At 39.5% G+C, this 18,271-nt stretch overlaps 1 protein-coding gene across 1 annotated transcript in view; it reads right to left on the reverse strand.

Moving 5' to 3' along the window:
- Positions 1-11,916: 11,916 nt before the first annotated feature.
- Positions 11,917-18,271, reverse strand: part of NECTIN3 (nectin cell adhesion molecule 3) — a 60,530-nt gene continuing 54,175 nt past the window's right edge. The window contains exons 8-9 of the mRNA XM_065741955.1: positions 13,977-14,039; positions 11,917-13,428 (exon numbers count right to left, since the gene is read on the reverse strand). Of these exons, the coding sequence (XP_065598027.1) occupies positions 13,252-13,428; positions 13,977-14,039 (240 nt within the window). The 3' untranslated portion in view covers positions 11,917-13,251. The remainder of the gene's footprint in view (positions 13,429-13,976; positions 14,040-18,271) is intronic.

Here is an 18,271-nt window from a genome sequence, read left to right on the forward strand (position 1 = left end):
CGCATCATACCAGAAATGGTTACTCCAATATTTGAGCTCATTGCTACAGACAATAAGAAACAGTGACCCTGTGCAAATGAGCTCCCTTGGCAGGGTTCCCCTCGGCACTGCTTCAGCAACTGGGCAAGTAAACAGAAAACTAGTAGAAAGAAGCATCTGCTGCTCTTTCTTTCAATGTCAAAGCAATTTATTAGAAGTAAGATAACCTACAAATAGGAAGGTCTGCTGCTGTGCAAATGCCAGCTCTCCTCACGCGCCCCCGCAGCTGTACTTCACTATAAACACACTCATTTTTCAAGCACTAGTACAATGAACATCCTTGATAGAGCAGCTTTTTTGTCCCTAGTTTAAGCTGCTGGTCAATCCAGTCCAGTAACCTCACTGCCAGGTCTCCCCACTTCAATGAAGGACAGGAGGACAACAGGTTTGCTGACGCCAGTCAGCATACGTGCACATGATGCTGAGCTCCCAGCTGCAGCTTACCAAATATATAACAGCCTGCCCTTCCCATTGAACACTTCCTAGTCATAGTCTAGTAAAGGCATCCATCGAGATGCTGACCAGGAAGATATCCTCCTCCAAGGCCCAAGTGCTATCCATACCAGCATTCTCTGCAGGTTCACAGTACACAGCATCTCACTGCACACACAACTTGCCTTCCCCACTACCTGCTCAAGGAGAGCCCAAGCCCCCTCAAGTATGGACCTGTTTTTCTCCTCAGTGCCAGCAGAAAGCTGAGGCTGGTCAACTCTGCAGCAACAATGACAGCTGGAGGCCAGGCAGATCTCAATAGAGCTTTTACAAATTCACTTCCGAAATTGGAAATCAAGCTTAAGCAGCTGCATAAATATATCTTTGGCAAGTCTAGGTAAACTCTCAATTTGCCCAGCGCTTGGAAGAGTGTTGCTAGTGTCCTCGAAGCTGTGAAGGACTTCTTAGATCCCTGATTAGTGGAACACTCTTTATTATTCAAAAATGAGCCTGGATGCTTGTTCTCCAGGTTCTTCCAGGATACAAATCCTGGCCCCAGTAACTACAGATTAATTGATGCACCTCTTACTGAGGGGTGTTGTCACAGGACATTTGAGCAGAAAGCACAGCACATGCCTATTGAGGTTTACATCCAGTAAGAACACATCTCAGCACTCCTTTAAAAGGTATTTCTGAATATGATGTAAGAATTGCTCTCTGCCCTTTTTGGCGCTGACTGATGAGCATAAGTGTTCTGAGCTGCACACAGTACACCAAAAGGGCATCCTAAGTCCCTTCTGACACACTACTGATGTGCTGTTTGCAGTATCGGCTATCTTCCTCTCTTCCCTCAGCCACCACAGCACAATGCAGGATGCCTCTCATGCTTAATTGCTCTCCTTAACAACTACAACTTCCTTTTCAAATCCAAAACAACTTCATCTCTCCCCTATCTCTAGCCTTTTGTTGACGTTTCTGCTGAGCTCTTGGTATGATGCTGATCAATGACTTCATGCTAGCAAGACATAATATCGTTAGAATTCAAGCTTCATATGCTGTCTCCCAAAGTACCTTTTTAAGAATTTTGGAAACTGTTTTCAATCATTTCTATTAAAGGAGCACCCTTATTTAAACATGTTAAAGGCTGCTACTTAATACTGCACTTCCTCAAGTGGCTCAGAGCTGCAAGACAGGACTAAGCACTCTTCCAGCCAAAGTGAATATGGCAAACATGAAAGATGAAAGGGAAAAAAAACATAGAAAGTCACAGGGCAATCAGCACATTCGTTTCATTGAAGTACTGCACTTAGACCAATAAAGTATCAAACAAATAACATTTCTTACATATTTTCAGGTAAATGGCTTGTAATTCAAGCACGTGCATGTTTCTGGGCATAACTGAGCCTTTCCCTCACTTTCCTGTTCCAACATCTGTACAAGAGGCAGCAGAAATCCGATGTGGCTATTCATTCATATCTAGCTGCATTCTTGGTTACATCCCACTTGTCACAGCTAATCGGCCAGCACTATGTTTTACTCAAGGAAATACTGGTTCCCTAAAAATGCCCATTTGAATTTAATGGTAACTGCTTTATATCCCAGGGGTATTATCAGTGTTGCAGTTGGATTTCTACAATTAATTAGTTCATCGTCTGCCCTTCACGATTACATGGCACTTCTCCATGGCAACAATTGATTTATGTAGCTTAGTTCCACAAAGAGAAGAAACCCACAAACCATCAGATTTCAAATTGTCTGGCAACAGCAGCAATGAGAGTGTTCAAGCTGCAAATTATAAGAGACATTAGCTGTTTGCCTAACTTCTGCTGTGCTTCAGCAATTGGCAGAATTTGCATTGACCAGTGTGTAGCTAGCTCTTGTCTAGGGGCTTGTAGCTGATTAGTCATCTGTTGGCTCATTTGAAATATACTAGAAACACAGCAGAAATGAACAGCATGGGCTTTATAACAACCCAGGGTCCATCCTCATTTCATCAAATCTGGGCTACCACGAAGGCACCATTTATTCCTCATCATGTTACAGCAGGATTTGTTTGTTTTTAAGCTTTCCCTGTTGCCCAGTTGAGTCATGCCTCTGACACCTCCTACTCTGTAGTAATAAGAAATAGCAGCATCAATGCCTTAGATTGTTTTCTAATACTGGAAGATCCCAAGACATTCTGTACATTTTGTATAGTGCATTCAAGACGTCTAATAACTCACCCAGCAACGTAATACTGACACCTCTGAGCTGCAAAAGTCGTGCTTAGCAGCAGATGCTAAAACAGCCACAAAAAATAAAGTGACAGAGCAAAATCAGGCAGAGCTACCACTATCACATCTGAGTTGGAAAGTGTTTTTAATGCTACAAGTTTTAAGTTGCCAGTACTTTCTCATTCTTCAAAGAATCAAGCACACATTGCTATTTTGTAAGATGACAAAGCCCCAGGAAAGTTAACAAATAAAATAAGAATACTTAATGGAGATTAAAACGAACACATATATCAACAAAACAAAAAATGAGAACACCTAAACAATCCTAAATCACCACCTTCCAACTCTTATTTCACCTCTATTGTACAGAGATGTTTCAACACGGGAATTAGTAGCACTTGCTCAGTCTGTTTCAGGAGCACTGACAGAAACCTTGCTTTCTCCTCACCAAGGCAATGAGGACAGTAAATCATCTCATACCTAGTAATCACCTAATTACTTGTCTGAAAAACATCTTTACCAGAAAAATAAATAAATAAATAAGTAGTTGGATCTCTGATCACTTCCCATTATCAACCCTACAAGTCTCTCACAGTAGAGCAGAGAGGACACAGGCGACCAGAGAGACCTAGACAGGCTAGAAAGGTGGGCCCATGCCCACCTCACCAAGTTCAAGAGGGCCATGTGCAAGGTCCTGCACCTGGGTGAGAGCAATCCCAATCACAGATACAGGCTGGGCGGAGAACAGCTTGAGAGCAGCCCTGAGGAAAAGGATTTGGGAGTGTCAGTTGATGACAGACTCAACATGAGTCAACACTGCGTGCTTCCAGTCCAGGCCAACTGTATCCTGGGTTGCATCAAGAGAATTGTGACCAGCAGATTGAGAGAGGAGACTGCTCCTCTACTCTGCTCTTGTGGGACCCCACCTGAAGTTCTATGTCCAGTTCTGGAGCCCCCAGCAAAGGAAAGGCAGGAGCTGTTGGAGCAGGTCCAGAGGAGGGAAAATTCAAGGGAAACTCAGATCACAGCAGTGCAGTGACAGCACCTATACACAGCTGCCCTGCCCCTGAAACCTACAGACTGCACAATGCTAGATAACCACTGCTCTTCACTCTTCTTATACCACACAGAATGACAGTGTGAGTAAAAGGGATAACTCATTTTAGCTCCACGTTTAACAGTGCACAAAGTGACCTAGTGAGTTACAATACAATAGGGTTCTGTTTTGTCATGTTCTATTTAGCTCACATCAGAAGCCCATTAGAATTACTAGTTTCACATCCCCATTGTTGGTAAAGCACGAAGTATTTATTTCAGACCAAAATAATGAGGCTTTTAAGAACAGCACAAACCACTAACAGTATTCACAAATCACCATGCAATACCACAAAGCTGTCAGGTAGGAAAATACAAGCAATTACATCTCTAGCAACACGTGACTTAAATTTGAGGTGTTCTGTTCAACTAGCACATTTCAAGGTACTACTAATTGGTAGGATTTCAAGTGCAATAGAAGACTTCTCTACGGGACTTCCTGGTCACTCTGATTTCATCCTATGCAACCTTCTCCAAGAAATACAGCATTTCAAGTAATTAAGCCAGGTGAACAATTCTGCCAGCCACTAGAAATACATACAATGCCACCATATGTGGCAAAAGATCCACACACAGCTAAGGAGCCACACTGCTTCTCACATGTCTGAATGAACTAAAGAAGCAACTCTTTACATTTTTAATAAGCAATGCTACTAGCCTAAGAATAGATGCTGGATGTGAAATTTGATGGGGGTATTCGGTAAGAGATTTGAAAGATTAAGAAACACTCAGGACAAAGGAGGAGAGGAAGGGTCAGGAGCCAATCATCCATTAAGGTGTTTACATCCAAAAGTTAGGCACTATCAAAGAGCTCAACTTTAATTCAGTACAGTGAAAGGCAAGGAAGAAAGTAGAGATATTGCATATAAGATGCACTGAAAGAGTAACAATGACTCCAGGAAAGCTTCAAACTGACAACAAATTCATCATAAAATTAAGTAGTATGGATTTACTAAATACACCTGTATACTGGAAATCAGAGATCTTTAGCCAGTATGACTTTCAGTTGTTGAGTCTTTCAGTTAGAGCAGCGTGCACTAAACCACAGCTTCACAGATGAAGCATTCTGTTTAGGAGAATATAAGAGCAATGAGATGCGACAGCGAGGTAACTTAGATGATAACTTCATTATCATAGCCTGAGACATATTTCCAGTCTAATACTGAAGTTCTCAAGTACTCCACATGTTCCAGCAGACTTCAGAGCAATATTTTACACGTACCCACCTAACCTAGTCAAAAAGTTTCAGAATTCAAGCATTGTTAAATCATGGACACAGCCCTCTAGGCTTTTCAGCAGCCTTCTACCTAAAATAGAATATGAAAGTATTTGAACCACTTGGCATAGTTTTAGGTAAGTAGCAACCACAGACTTTCTACAGTTAAAATAATGTCAGAACAGGCAAAAACCTTCAAAAGTTGCAGTAAGCACTATATGAGACGAGGCAGACACAGTACAGCATTCAACAAATCTAATGCAAAAAGTAACCTGTGTCTTCCGATTTCATTTACAACTTAGGTCATTCAGCAGCTTTAATTTGCTGCTTTCAAGTCAGGCAGCATTTTTCACCAGGTTCATAAATGTTACGTAAGTTGAGTTCCTAGTAGAAATAAGTCTGTTGGACGTTAGGATATTTAATTGCTGATATATAACAATTGTCATCTTTCACCACCCACTGTATTTACAAGCCTGTTTGCACTGCCAATTTTAGGCAGCCCTAGTAAAGTCTGGCAACTGCTGTTTTCCATGATTAGTGTTACGAATGCAGCAGTAGCTTCTATATCAGATTGTACTGAGCTGCAAACTCCTAAAAGCAAATAGCACTGAGGAACCTTCTCTTTTCTTGCAGGTCAAGACCACAGAACGAACTCTTGTATTTTCAGAAACCGCAGAATGGATCAACAGCTAAAAAGAAAAGCAGTTAAAAATTGTACTGCTTTGAAGCAGACCATGCTTTTCTCCTTTAATTCTTTCTGAAGCCAACAACTCAGTGTTTGTTACCAAATCTCATCATGCTACCATCTGGGGTTGTCTTCCTTGAGAGGAAGGTGAGAAGAAAGCGAGGTGGAGTATCTGTATGCGTAGTACACTGTTTCAATTATTATTTTTTAATTAGACTTATCAGAAAAAGAATTGGCCTACATCCTAACAAACAGAAGTATATTCTTCTCAGTCATAACCCTCAGCCCTCAATATGACTTCTTTTCCACAAGCCCTAAATCTGAGAGCTCCATTGATTGAGAGGGCAAAATCCATCCATACAATACAGAAGACATAAGATTCTTCCAATAGAGAAGGACAATTGCAGGACACCATATAGAATTCATTATATCAAACTGCTGTATCTTATGAACGCCTTCCCCTTTCAGCTCCAAACACAACAGTCAAGCAGATATCAGGATTCAGTTGCACATATCTACTTAGAAACACCTTCCTGAAAACTGAAGATTTGAGTTCTTTAAGAAGTGTTATTTACAGATGCATTATCTAATCCAAGCAACTGATAACAGCAAATGACCAGTTAGATTCCTAAGTCAGTATCATTATTAGAAGTTAGTCTTTGTTACAGTATACGACGACTCACTGAAGTAATTCTGTTCTTACATAGAATTTATGGAGAAATATGATCAAGTTTTCCAATTCATATGAGAGACAATTTTTTACAAGTTCTAAGTTTAGTGATGATCTTAACTACGCTCAGCACAGATGTATTAAACTAAGTACATAGCAGGATTCAATTCCTCATCTACAGAAACTTAACTTGAGCCATATCTTCAGAAAACACATGAACTAAGATGAAGTCGGCCTCTACAGAAAAGCGTGTGGGTGTGCTGATGAGTAACAACTTGACTATGAGCCAGCAGCATGCCCTTGCAGCAATAAGGACTAACTGCCCACGGGACAGTGTCAGGAAGACTGTAGCCAGCAGGTCTAAGGAAATTATTACTTCCCTCTTTGATATTTGTGAAGCCTCACTGTGTAACTTAGCACTCCCAGCGCAAGAAGGAGGTGGCTCCACCAGTGATTCCAAACAAGAGCCACAGAGGTCAGGGGCAGGAGTGTGTGATATACAGGGAACAGCTGAGGGTCTGAGGCTGTTCAGACAAGAGGTCTGAAGCATGTGGAAAGCTACCTGAGGAGTGGGTTATAGCAAAGACAGATTAATTCTTTACAGAGATGGCTATGCATTGTAGAAGAAGTAACAGAGAAGTTACAAGTGAAATTCTCATTAGATTTAAGAAGCAATTTTTTTCCACTGTAGCAGCAGTCAAACACCAGAACAGGTTGCACAGAGCCTGTAAAATTGCCATCCTTGAAATTGCTCCAAGTTCTACTGGACAAGGCTCTGAGCAACTTGATGCAATTCTGATACCTGCCCTGCCTTACCACCAGTTATTTCTTCCATTTTAAGTTATTCATATAATTTAAAAATCAGGAGACCAGTGAAACAAAATTCAGAATAATGTCCAGCTCGTTACAAAATATCACAGATGAATACATTTGAGACAACTTTTAAAGGAAAAAAATAAGCATGAGTAACAATACTGACAAAGAAAAATTTGAAGCAGGACAGAAATAAACCAAATTTGTTCCTCTTCAGGGATATTTTTTTCTTATCTGATACACAGGATTTGAACAGGAGCTTGACTAAGATGCAACAATGCTTCACTTAACAATTAAACAACCATGCATCTTCAGACTTCAAAAAGGCTAAAAGGAAGCCTAGGTTCTTTTGGAGCAATGTGAGATTACTTCCAGACACATTAGAACATCATTTATGTTTTTGTCAAAGGGTCACAGTTCAGGAAACGGAGAGTTTCCATTTCTTCTGTCCTAATCACAGTACAAGCAGTGTTCCTTCAAAGAGCAAATAACCAAAAAGCAGAGAGAAGTTATTCTTAAGAAGATGAAAATCATTTGAAAAGATGCAGCTGTCAAGACACCACAATGGTCATAACATCTTTGTTATTACTCAGTGTATCTTGTAACCAACTGTACAAATTGAACACCGCTCAATAGTTATGTCAGAATCACAGACCTAATAAGGGTATTAGTAGTGACCACTTACCTGGCAGTAAACTTCAGCTTTCTTTAATTGTACAGTCTACTAGAAAGACCTTTTTGTCTTAATATTTATTGTTCCAACTGAAGATGAAAATACATTATTGGTAGAGCAATAAACTGTATGCGTTTGCTTCGCATTTGTTGAACAGAAAAGCAGAACAAATCAGGCAAAAACAAAAAGATGTCTTTAGAAATTGCTTCTTAATACCAAAGATTTAAATTTGAGGACAAGGTAGAAGATAAGAATCATCATCATTAGTACCCAGAGCATATAGAATTAAATGCATTGAATGGTAAAAGGATTAAGCTGAATTCTGTCTCTTATCCCTTGACCAGTTCACTTAAGATACTAAATCTTTGGAATTCCAGCCTTACAGAAAAGCTAGTCCTTTTCTGTGCGCCTGTATAAATCTGTAAGTTTTCACTCATCTGCACTTAAACAAGTGTGTTCTTCTTCTGATATTAGAGGTCAACACAAAGGAAGAAAGAACAAAAGGTGTATTCTGTTACCTTATGGAAACACTTGTCGATTAAAACAATTATTTGAAAGGTTTCAAGAATACTTCTAATGAAGACAGTCAGCTCATACTTTAATTATTTAAAGATGCAAATCAGAGCAACAAACAAGCTCTTTAATAGAACAGAAACAATCCTGAGAGAACAAGCACAGCACAGCAGTCCTAAACAATTACTACTCCTTGTCAGGTAAAGAACTGGCTGGAGGGCCAGGCCCAGAGAGTGGTGGTGCATGGAGTCAAATTCAGAAGGTGACTGGTCGTGAGCCCACGCGTCAATACTGGGCTCTGTCCTCTTCACTATCTTTACTTGAAGACATGGATGAGGGTATTGATGAGTGCACCCTCAGTGAGATTGTAGGTGACAGCAAGATGTCTGGAAGCATCAATCTACCTGGGGGCAGCAAGGCCCTAGAGAGGGATCTAGACAGGTTGGATTGCTGGGCTGAAGCCAATGGGATGAGGTTCAACAAGACCAAGTGTTGAATGCTGTACTTAAACTACAACAACTCCAGACAACACTACAGGCTTGAGGTAGAGTGGCTGGAAGATTGTGCAGAAAAAATAGACCTAGGGGCATAAGTCAGCAGAGTGTGCAAGGTGCCCCAGAAGGCCAATAGCATCCTGGCTTGTATCAGAAATAGTATTTGCCAGCAGGAGCAGGGAAGTAATTGTCATCCTGTACTCAGCACTGGCAAGGCCACACACTGAGTACTACATTCAGTTTTGGGCCCCTCACTGCAAGAAAGACATCAAGGCCCTGGAGTGTGTTCAGAGAAGGGCAACAAAGCTGGTGAGGGGTGTGGAGCACAGGCATTATGAGGAACTGCTGAGGGAGCTGGGATCGTTCAGTCTGGAGAATAAGAAGGCTCAGGGGGACCTTACTGCTCTCTACAACAACCTGAAGGGAGGTTTGTTGTGAGCTGGGGGGTCAGTCTTCTCTCACGTAAACTGGCAATAGAATGAGAGGGAATGGTCTCAAGTTGCACCAAGGGAGATTCAGACTGGATGTTAGGAAATACTACTACTCTGAACGAGTGGTCAGGCACTGGAAAGTGGTGGAGTCACTGACCCTTGGAGGTGTTTCAAGGAACATTTAGATTGTGTTGAGGATCACAGTTTAGTGAGAAGTGTTGGTGGTAGGTAGATGGTTGGACTGGACAATCATGTAGGTCTTTTCCAACCTTGGTGATTCTATGATTCTATACACTCCAGCCTCATTTCATTCCTTCAGTAACTAGTAGCAGCATTTCAGGTGACAGCCTCAAATGAGGCTTCTGAAACTCATGTGGAAGCTCCTACCAGCTTCCTACCTTGTCAGTTATGTGCGATTTCTCCTCACATTTTCTCTCTCAGTGATGCAAAATACGTTATGTTCAGAAAAGATCAGGTATGCAATAAAGTCCAAATAACTGTCATGCTAAAGTCAGTGATTATCAAGCACTCAATCAAGAATCATTAAGTGATTTACATGCTCACTTATTATCATACTTAGACGCATGCAACAAATGCAAGTGTTAAATGCACAGATGTATAGAAAATACAAAGCTTGCCAAACAGACTTGAGGAACAAAGTTGAGTTTTCATGAGTGCTGCATGCCTTCTGTTAAATAAAACAAATGTTGACAGAGCATTCTATATCAGTATCCAACATCACTGATATTCACAAGTGGTACTGCTAGAAAAAAGTAACAAGATTCAACTTCACAACCAGAGATGAAGAAACATCACGCCAAGAAATTGGCTATATTTTTAATACATTAATCTTAAATCTAAACAACATATGAAAATTTTCAATTTCGTGTATTTTATTTAAGCCATAATCCAAAATACAAACATTTGAATATATACAAAAATAAGACATTTTCTAGACCTTAAAAAGGCACAAACTCACTTCTAACTGTGCAACTTCTCTGCAAAATCCTACTTTGAATCATATACTCATATTCAGAGAACTCTATGCAAAAATCTCCACCCCACAACATCTAGCCACACAGGACTGTAGGCAACATTTCAGAAAACGTATTCTAAACATCCCTGAATAGATTACAAAAAAAAAAAAGAAAATCCTCACAGATAATAACCACAGTAATGTATTTTCTTGACTACGTTAAGGAAAAGTACTAACAGGCTAGCAGGCAGCTTGCAGAAACTTTCTATAGGTTCCTCTCCACCCAGACCCCCCCCATAACTTAGGCAACACAGGCAGACTACATTTTCTTTAAGGATATTTTCACTTTTTGTTTTTTAGTATTCTTTTCAATTAAAATTTTGTCAATTATCCCCCCCTTCCACCCCGCTAGTTCATATTCCTCATAACACAATGCTTGCAAATAAAAAACAAAGAGTAAGTTCTGAATCCCTTTTTTTTTTAATCTGTCAACATAATAGGAATTTAACAGCTACTGAACACCATATTGATCTAACAAATTTAATGTAAGCATTACTATAATACAAGATTTGAACCACCTATAATGCATATTCAAATTATCTTAATGTAAAGTTTTACTCAGGACTATTTACCTAATTATCAAGAGCAAAATGACACTGGAAAAGTTTCTGGATGCATGAGACCTTATTCAGATCTCATATAGCAGGTTTTAAGTTGAGAATAGTTGTCCAGAATTCAAAATGAACATGCTCATTAGTCCATAATTTCTAAGTGGTTCAGAAAAGATCGTGAACAGGATCTTTACCAATATTTTGCTTTGCCACTCCTTTAGCTATCAGCTTAAGCCTCATCATATGTGAAGGCTGCAGCAAAAACAATGCCTTTTTTTATGTTTATTATGTTGACCCACGACATCAGAGGCAGATGCTGGTGATATGGCAGCAGAGGAGGCAGTCTGACAAAATGACATTTGACATGGAAGTTTCTGTGAAGTAGAGGTTTGTCACTGGATTCCTTCACACAAAAAACAGCACCCTACAGACATTCATTGATGTTTGCTGAACATTTAATGGAGAATAAACAGTGGACATGAGCACACTGAGGTGGTGGGTGGCATGCTTCAGCAGTGGCAACAATGACATGAAAGACAAGACACATTCCACCAGACAGACATGCACAGCTGTCACACCACAAAAAAAAGAGTGCCTCCATTAGCTCATCCATGCAAATTTGCTGATGGTAGTGACTGTTGAAAAAGCGTCTTGTAGCTGAGAATTTGCTTTATTAAATTAGTGGTGTTGCATTCTTTTCCTGACTTAAGTTTCCATGGAAATAAATAGGAAACATCACTTTTAGAGCAACCTATGCAAAAGCAAGCTGCTTAACAAGAGAAGAACGAACATTCAGTTCCAGAACACAAACATCTAAGCCATCAGCTTCTAGCTGCTACTGTAACAAACGAGATGTTATTTACCTAACCCTATTGTAAACAGTTATGTCATTAACTTTACTATAATGGAGATGAATACAAGTTTCATGAAAGCATTCTGCCTGCAGCACATTTAACTATACCTATCAGCTTTCAACTCTATTGCTTCTACAATGGTGAGTCCTTCCTGTCTTAAATTCAAACATGCCTTTGAAATCCAACATGCCTTTGAAGAAAAAACACCAATATTACAGAAGCAATGTTTAATCTGTTACTACAATTAGTTCTGAAATAGACATACTTAATGCTGTCTTAAGGTAATCTGACTGAAAATCATTGTTCTGTACTTATGTGCAAGTTTCTCCAAAAAATTTCAGTCAGCATTGTGAAGTATTTTTAGACAACAAGAATTAAGTCACATGAGCTCATTTTGGCATTAATACAAACGTACACTTCTTTTACTTGCGGAATATTTCTTTTACTCAGAGTTGTTTGTTTTTCCTCTAGAATGATCCTGAGCAAGTTTTTTCAACTATTACCCATACTGATAAGAATTTACCTGGAATAATGTTAGCACTGGAAGCATCAGGACATTCAGCAGTTATTTCATAGTACTAAGATTAGAAAATGAGGATGAAAACTGAAGACTACTAAAGCTTCCCTTTTCTTGCTAAGGCATGAGAATGCCTCATAGCAGTAGTTTTACCACAAAGGGCATAAAATGTATTTATTGCCAGACAAGAAGAAACTCTGCAACAGTTCACTGAGGAAGAAGGCTAAACGGTAATTTGTAGTTAAGATGCACTTAAAATTATCTGAAAATGTCTTTAAGTTTATCTGTCTACTAATCCAGGTCCAGCAAATAAATTTCATATAGACCTACCTGAAACTGTAATGAAGTAGTACATCAATTCACAGCCAAGATCCAAATAAAGAGAAAAACTTCTGATGTAAGAAAACTGCATCTACTCTTACAAGGTGACAAGACAACTAACATTATGAAACAGTATTTTAGTACTTGAGAGGTAGCTTAGTTGCTCATTTGACTCAGAGAGGTAGAGGCAGTGGAGAAATCAGTTACTGAGGCTAGTCAAAATGGTAATTATCTCTGGTTTTCTAAGATGCAAAGGAATCGATTCACAGCCTGAGACTACTCATAGCAACAGGGATTCAATTCCCTTGATAGTATTTACCTTAAGTTAGTAACATCAAAATATCCACTTAGAGGGAAAACATTCCCGATGGAATCATGAGGGCAGCACATTTTGTTGTGTGTCAACTAACCGTACTGTAAATTATACTACTTAAGCCTATAAAGGATAAATAATAAAGCCAGACAGCGTTCTCCTCTTTTGGCAGGTTGACATTGTGCTGTAACTACTAAAATACATATGAAATACTAATAGCAAGTTTAACTCACAAATTCCATAGGGTTTACTTATACAGAATTGCCATGCAATTTCTTCCCATATGAAAAAAAAATAGTTTTAGAAATTGAAGCCAACAAGACTTATTGGTCCTACAGTAAGTATACAAAACCTCACACCTTAAAGTTAGTATCACTATACATAATCATACATAATGCTCCCTTGGATTGATGTAGACTCTTCCAGGTCCTGAGTTTTGAGGGTGCCTGCTGCTCCAATTTTTGTAGTATGTCTGCTGATAAACAGGGTACATATGCTGAAGACACTGTTGTTCCTGTAGATCTTCAGCCTCACAGATAAGTTGCCTTTCATTCACAGCTTTCTAAGCACACACAAGAAGTAATCAGTTTTATAGCTCACGTAGAGAACCCACAGTACCTAATCTTGCTAGTTTTAATGAAAACAAAAAAAGTATCATCTTCAAAATAATTCTAGAAATCCAGAAGTATGAACTTAAGAACTCCAACCCTAAGACAGTTAGATGACTAAAATGTTAATTTTTGTAAAAATTATGTAGTTGATGTCAACATTTCTGTTTCAAAGGGCATTAGAAATTCCAACTCTAATCTAAAATGCAGAATTAAGAAAGCAACTGTCAAGCACACCCATATTCTGTTACGTTTTCTCCCCCTCACACAGGAACTTGGAAGTCCTAGTATTTAGGCATTTGAATTAGTCAACAAAACTAACATATACAGGATATTAAAGTGATACTGACCCATTCCACTGAGGGGATAGTAGACCCACATACCCTGATTAGGATGGCCAGATATTTTGCTTTTCCTAGCAATAAACATTTTCACACCCTTATTCTAAGAAACAAGACAAAATCAAGGCTTGATTAAGAATTCAAGCCATTTGAATATTTACCATGTGCTGTAAGTTTCCAGGATCCTTCTCTCCATACTGACTTTGCAAAGCAAGATGTTCTTTCTGGGGAAAAAAAAAGTTATAGTGGAAGCAAATCAAAATGCAACACTGCAGAACAGTTTCATTTTATACAAAAATACTGCTCATCACAAAATGCATTCTGAATTGCAAAGTGTCTTAACTGACCACCTTATAAAATACTTCTTACCCACTCATCTCTGTTAGGAAGTAAAATGCTGCTGTCAGTTCAGAAATGCTATTTTTGTGCATTTTATTTTTACTTTAGTTAAATACAAGCATGTTGAAGAGATTAAAACTTTACTTTATGACATCTATTTTAGAAAAGATAGGTAAAATACAAAACAGTAAAAGGTTCGACAGTTATATGAATAAATGCTGAGTTTGACAATGCAACAAAGCACAAAGGTATTTAACAGAAAAGCAATTTAACTGTATAGTACTAAATTTGAAGGGGACAACACATTTGTTTCTGGACTTGGTAACACTAAATAGAGCCTTCTCTTCAGAAAAATACAAATTTCTAGTTTGCTTGGGAAACTGTCACTAAAGTGTTTATTGCATTAACTAAAGCAGCATAGATATATTTTTAACTCATCTACTTGAGTCTCATCTGCTGATTAGTTTTCCTACATGGCAGCCCATGCAGCATAGAGATTTTGCTATGATCTTGTTTTGCAAAGCCTAAAACTTGCCCCTTAAAGTCTGTCTTCAAATTATTATCTGGGAGGTGTAACATGGCCCAGTGTACATCAGGAGCTGACTGATGTTCTACTGACAGGAAAGAACAAGAGCAAAATAATATCAGAACATAGAGCACCCTACATCCTCCCACTAGACCAGATTGCTCAAAGCCCCATCCAGCCTGGCCTTGAATGATTCCACGGAGGGGGAACCCACAACCTCACCAAGCAACCTGTTCCAGCATCTCACCACTTTCACAGTAAATATTTTCACCCTAATATCTAGTCTAAACCTACCCTGTTCCAGTTTAAAGCCATTTCCCCTCATCCTGTCACTATATGCCCTTACAAAAAGTCCCTTGCCAGCTATCCTGTAGGTCCCTTCAGAAATTGTAAAGCCACTATAAGGACCCTCACAGCCTTCTTTACATGAAGCTTCAGCGCCCCAGCTCTCTCAGCCTGCTCTCACAGGGGAGGTGCTGCAGCCCTCTGATCATGTTCATGGTCCTCCTCTGGACCTGCTCCAACAGGTTCACACCCTTCTTATGGTGGGGGTCCAAAACTGGACACAACATTCCAATGAGGTGGGGTCTCATGAGAGCAGAGGGGCAGAACCACCTCCGTTGACCTGCAGGTCACACTTCTCATTATGCAACTCAGGATACAAAGTCACAGAATCTTAGGGGCTGGAAGGGACCTCTAGACATCACCTAGTCCAACCCTCTGCCAAAGCAGCTCCCTAGCCCAGATTGCACAGGTAGGTGTCTAGGTGGATCTTGAATGTCTCCAGAGAAGACCCCACAACCTCTCTGGGCAGCCTGTGCCAGTGCTCCATCACCTGCACTGTGAAGAAGTTCTTATATATATCTGTGTGGAACTTCCCATGCTTCAATTTGTGGCCATTTCCCCCTTGTTCTCACATTCCAGGCCCTTTTTCATCTTTGCAGCCCATCACTGGACTCTTTCAAGGAGATCCCAGTCTTTTTTGTACTGAGAAGCCCAGAACTGGACACAATACTCTGGGTGAGGTCTCAAGAAAAGAATGGGAGGATCACCTCCCTTGACCTGCTGGCCACGTTTATTTTAATGCACCCCAGGATCCCATTGTCCTTCTTGGCAACCAGGGCACACTGCTGGCTCATGGCCAACCTGTCATCCACCAGGACACCCAGGTCCCTCTCCTCAGCACTCCTTTCCAGCAGGTCATCCCCCAACTTGCACTGGTCCAAGTAGTTATTCCTCCCTACATTTGCTCTTGTTAAACCTCATCTGGTTCCTTTCTGCCCAACTCTCCAGCCTGTCCAGGTTTTGCTGAATGGCAGTACAGCCACTGCTCAATTAAACTCAGCAGTCCTTTAGAACATCGGTAATGAAACAGAAGAATATCTACATCTTGCCCACCTGCTTGGGTTCAATTTGGTTGCTTCTACTTTCAGAAGTAGTTTAAGTCGTTTCCACTCTTCACTGGTTGAAGAACAGTTTTTCCAGACAGCTTAGGACTAAAGTACTCAAACTCATCAGCACTGTAAAGCAGTCTTAAAGCTCATATAAACCTACCGATCACAGACTGGGACACTTACTATCTATCCAAAGGTGTTCTCCAAGATAATCAATGAAAACAGATGCTCTCTGATAGCAAACAGTAATATGAAAACAGATGCTCTCTGATAGCAAACACAATTAGGGCAGAGAGCAATTACTATCTCATACATTTTATAACACAACTGCTACTGAGTGTACTGGGGACTCTATGTTTTGATACATTTAGACAACATGCATCTCAAACACAAATATTACCAACAGAGTGGCTAAGCCTGGTTGTGACTGCTAGCAGTCAGAGAACAAAAGTATCAGTAAAATCACACAAGCACAAACTAAAACAAGGATTTTTATACCTGTCCATTTGAAAATTCAATAAGAGATAAATAACTGTCTTAAAGACTGAAGATGTAACTAAAATAGTATTTCTTATGATCTTAAGTTCCCATATGTTGTCATACTGCTTTTGAAACAGATGGTGATTATTACCACTGCTGATATTGTAAGTAGGATATAATTGTGGTTTATTTAGTGTACGTATTACATATTAATGGCAACTAAAATCGTTAAGTACACAAATACTCCATAACAAGTTATGCTTAAAGACATCTACACATCTGAAGAAAAATGAGCTAGCTACATTTAGCTTATCTATAATTAACAATGTATGGTTAACATGCAGATATAGAGCAAGAAGAAGTTATTGGTATAATCTTTTGTTAGAAAACCAGAACTACAGGCAGTGCCTTAACATGCTCCTGAAAATAAGCTAAAAAACTATGATAGGATCAACCTCCAAGAGCTCATCCAGACATTTGGTTAAACTACAATCACCCACGTCTTCCCTGAACAGTTAGTAAAGATGCTACTCACAACCTGCTTGGCCTACAGTATGCCGTTTTATTTCTCTACTCTATTAGCAAGCTCTCTTAATACTTAAACTCATTTGTGCAAACACATTTTCATCTTAACTGAAGGGCAGAGAACAGATTTTTCAATTATATGTAACATTTCTTCCCTTTGTGGGAGAAAAAACATCTGCCCTTCTGTATTTCCTGTCAGAATGGTCAACTGTTTTCTCCAGTCATTACTCATGTTGCTTCAAGCATCAATTGTGATAAACAATGTTCAAGTGCCCTGCATGATTTCTGATGTTCTCTGAGTTTAAAGGGGAAATTTGCTCACATCTCAGAAGACAGACTACTATTAGGTTCAACAGCTACAAAAGTAAATAACTTTTTATCTGAACAACTCAGTATAGGAAACAAGAGGCATCCATATTTTCTTAATGTCTCACCTAAGGAAGATCCTGCAACTTCTACTATTTGAACCATGACGCAGTAGCACTACTTCTCAAGTCATTCCACCTGCTCCAAAATTTAAGCCCTACTCTGCAAAGCTGAAGACAACATTCATTCCACCTTTGCAGTCATTTTCTTTCTCAAAAATCAACCCTCTATCAACCTCCGGAGTTGTTTTCAAGATGATTGTCTTTGAGCAGTCTTACTATATGGTGTAAAGAAGACAAAGGGAGATTTCTTCATAGTAATGCAATTGATTAGTGACTGAAAGCTTCCTAACTTGTCAAATTTATTCAGAAAACAGACAACACTGCACCTTATGACTACTTGGACTAGTGATAGACTTGAGCTATAGCATTTCACAGCTTCATCACTGCTTTGCTATCAGCAATCTCAAGGGAACCAAGTACGCAAAAAGCTGAAAAACATCACTGGAACTTAGAACAGGCTATGAGGCCAGAGGCAACCAGATTGTAGCTTGAGGTTATGTAGTCACTGGTTTGAGAAAGAGAGATGACTTGAAAAGTGAAACTTTATGGACAACCAAAGCACGATCTTAGTAATTGCATGACTGAATAACTAAAAGAAACAAACAGCTGACAAGGATATGGTGCCTGTAATCATCTCCACAGGGCAAGAGCAACTGCACTGAAAGCAACTGCATCATTAAAAATAAGGCTTGCATAACCATCATAATCTGCAGAGCTGACTTCTGTAACAGGGTTTATTTCAAAACAAAATTCAAAGATGCTGC

The sequence above is a fragment of the Cyrtonyx montezumae genome, unplaced genomic scaffold (assembly GCF_038088225.1).
Source record: "Cyrtonyx montezumae isolate F1298 unplaced genomic scaffold, pur_monq_1.0 scaffold_3, whole genome shotgun sequence".
NCBI classification, from domain to species: Eukaryota; Metazoa; Chordata; class Aves; order Galliformes; family Odontophoridae; genus Cyrtonyx; species Cyrtonyx montezumae.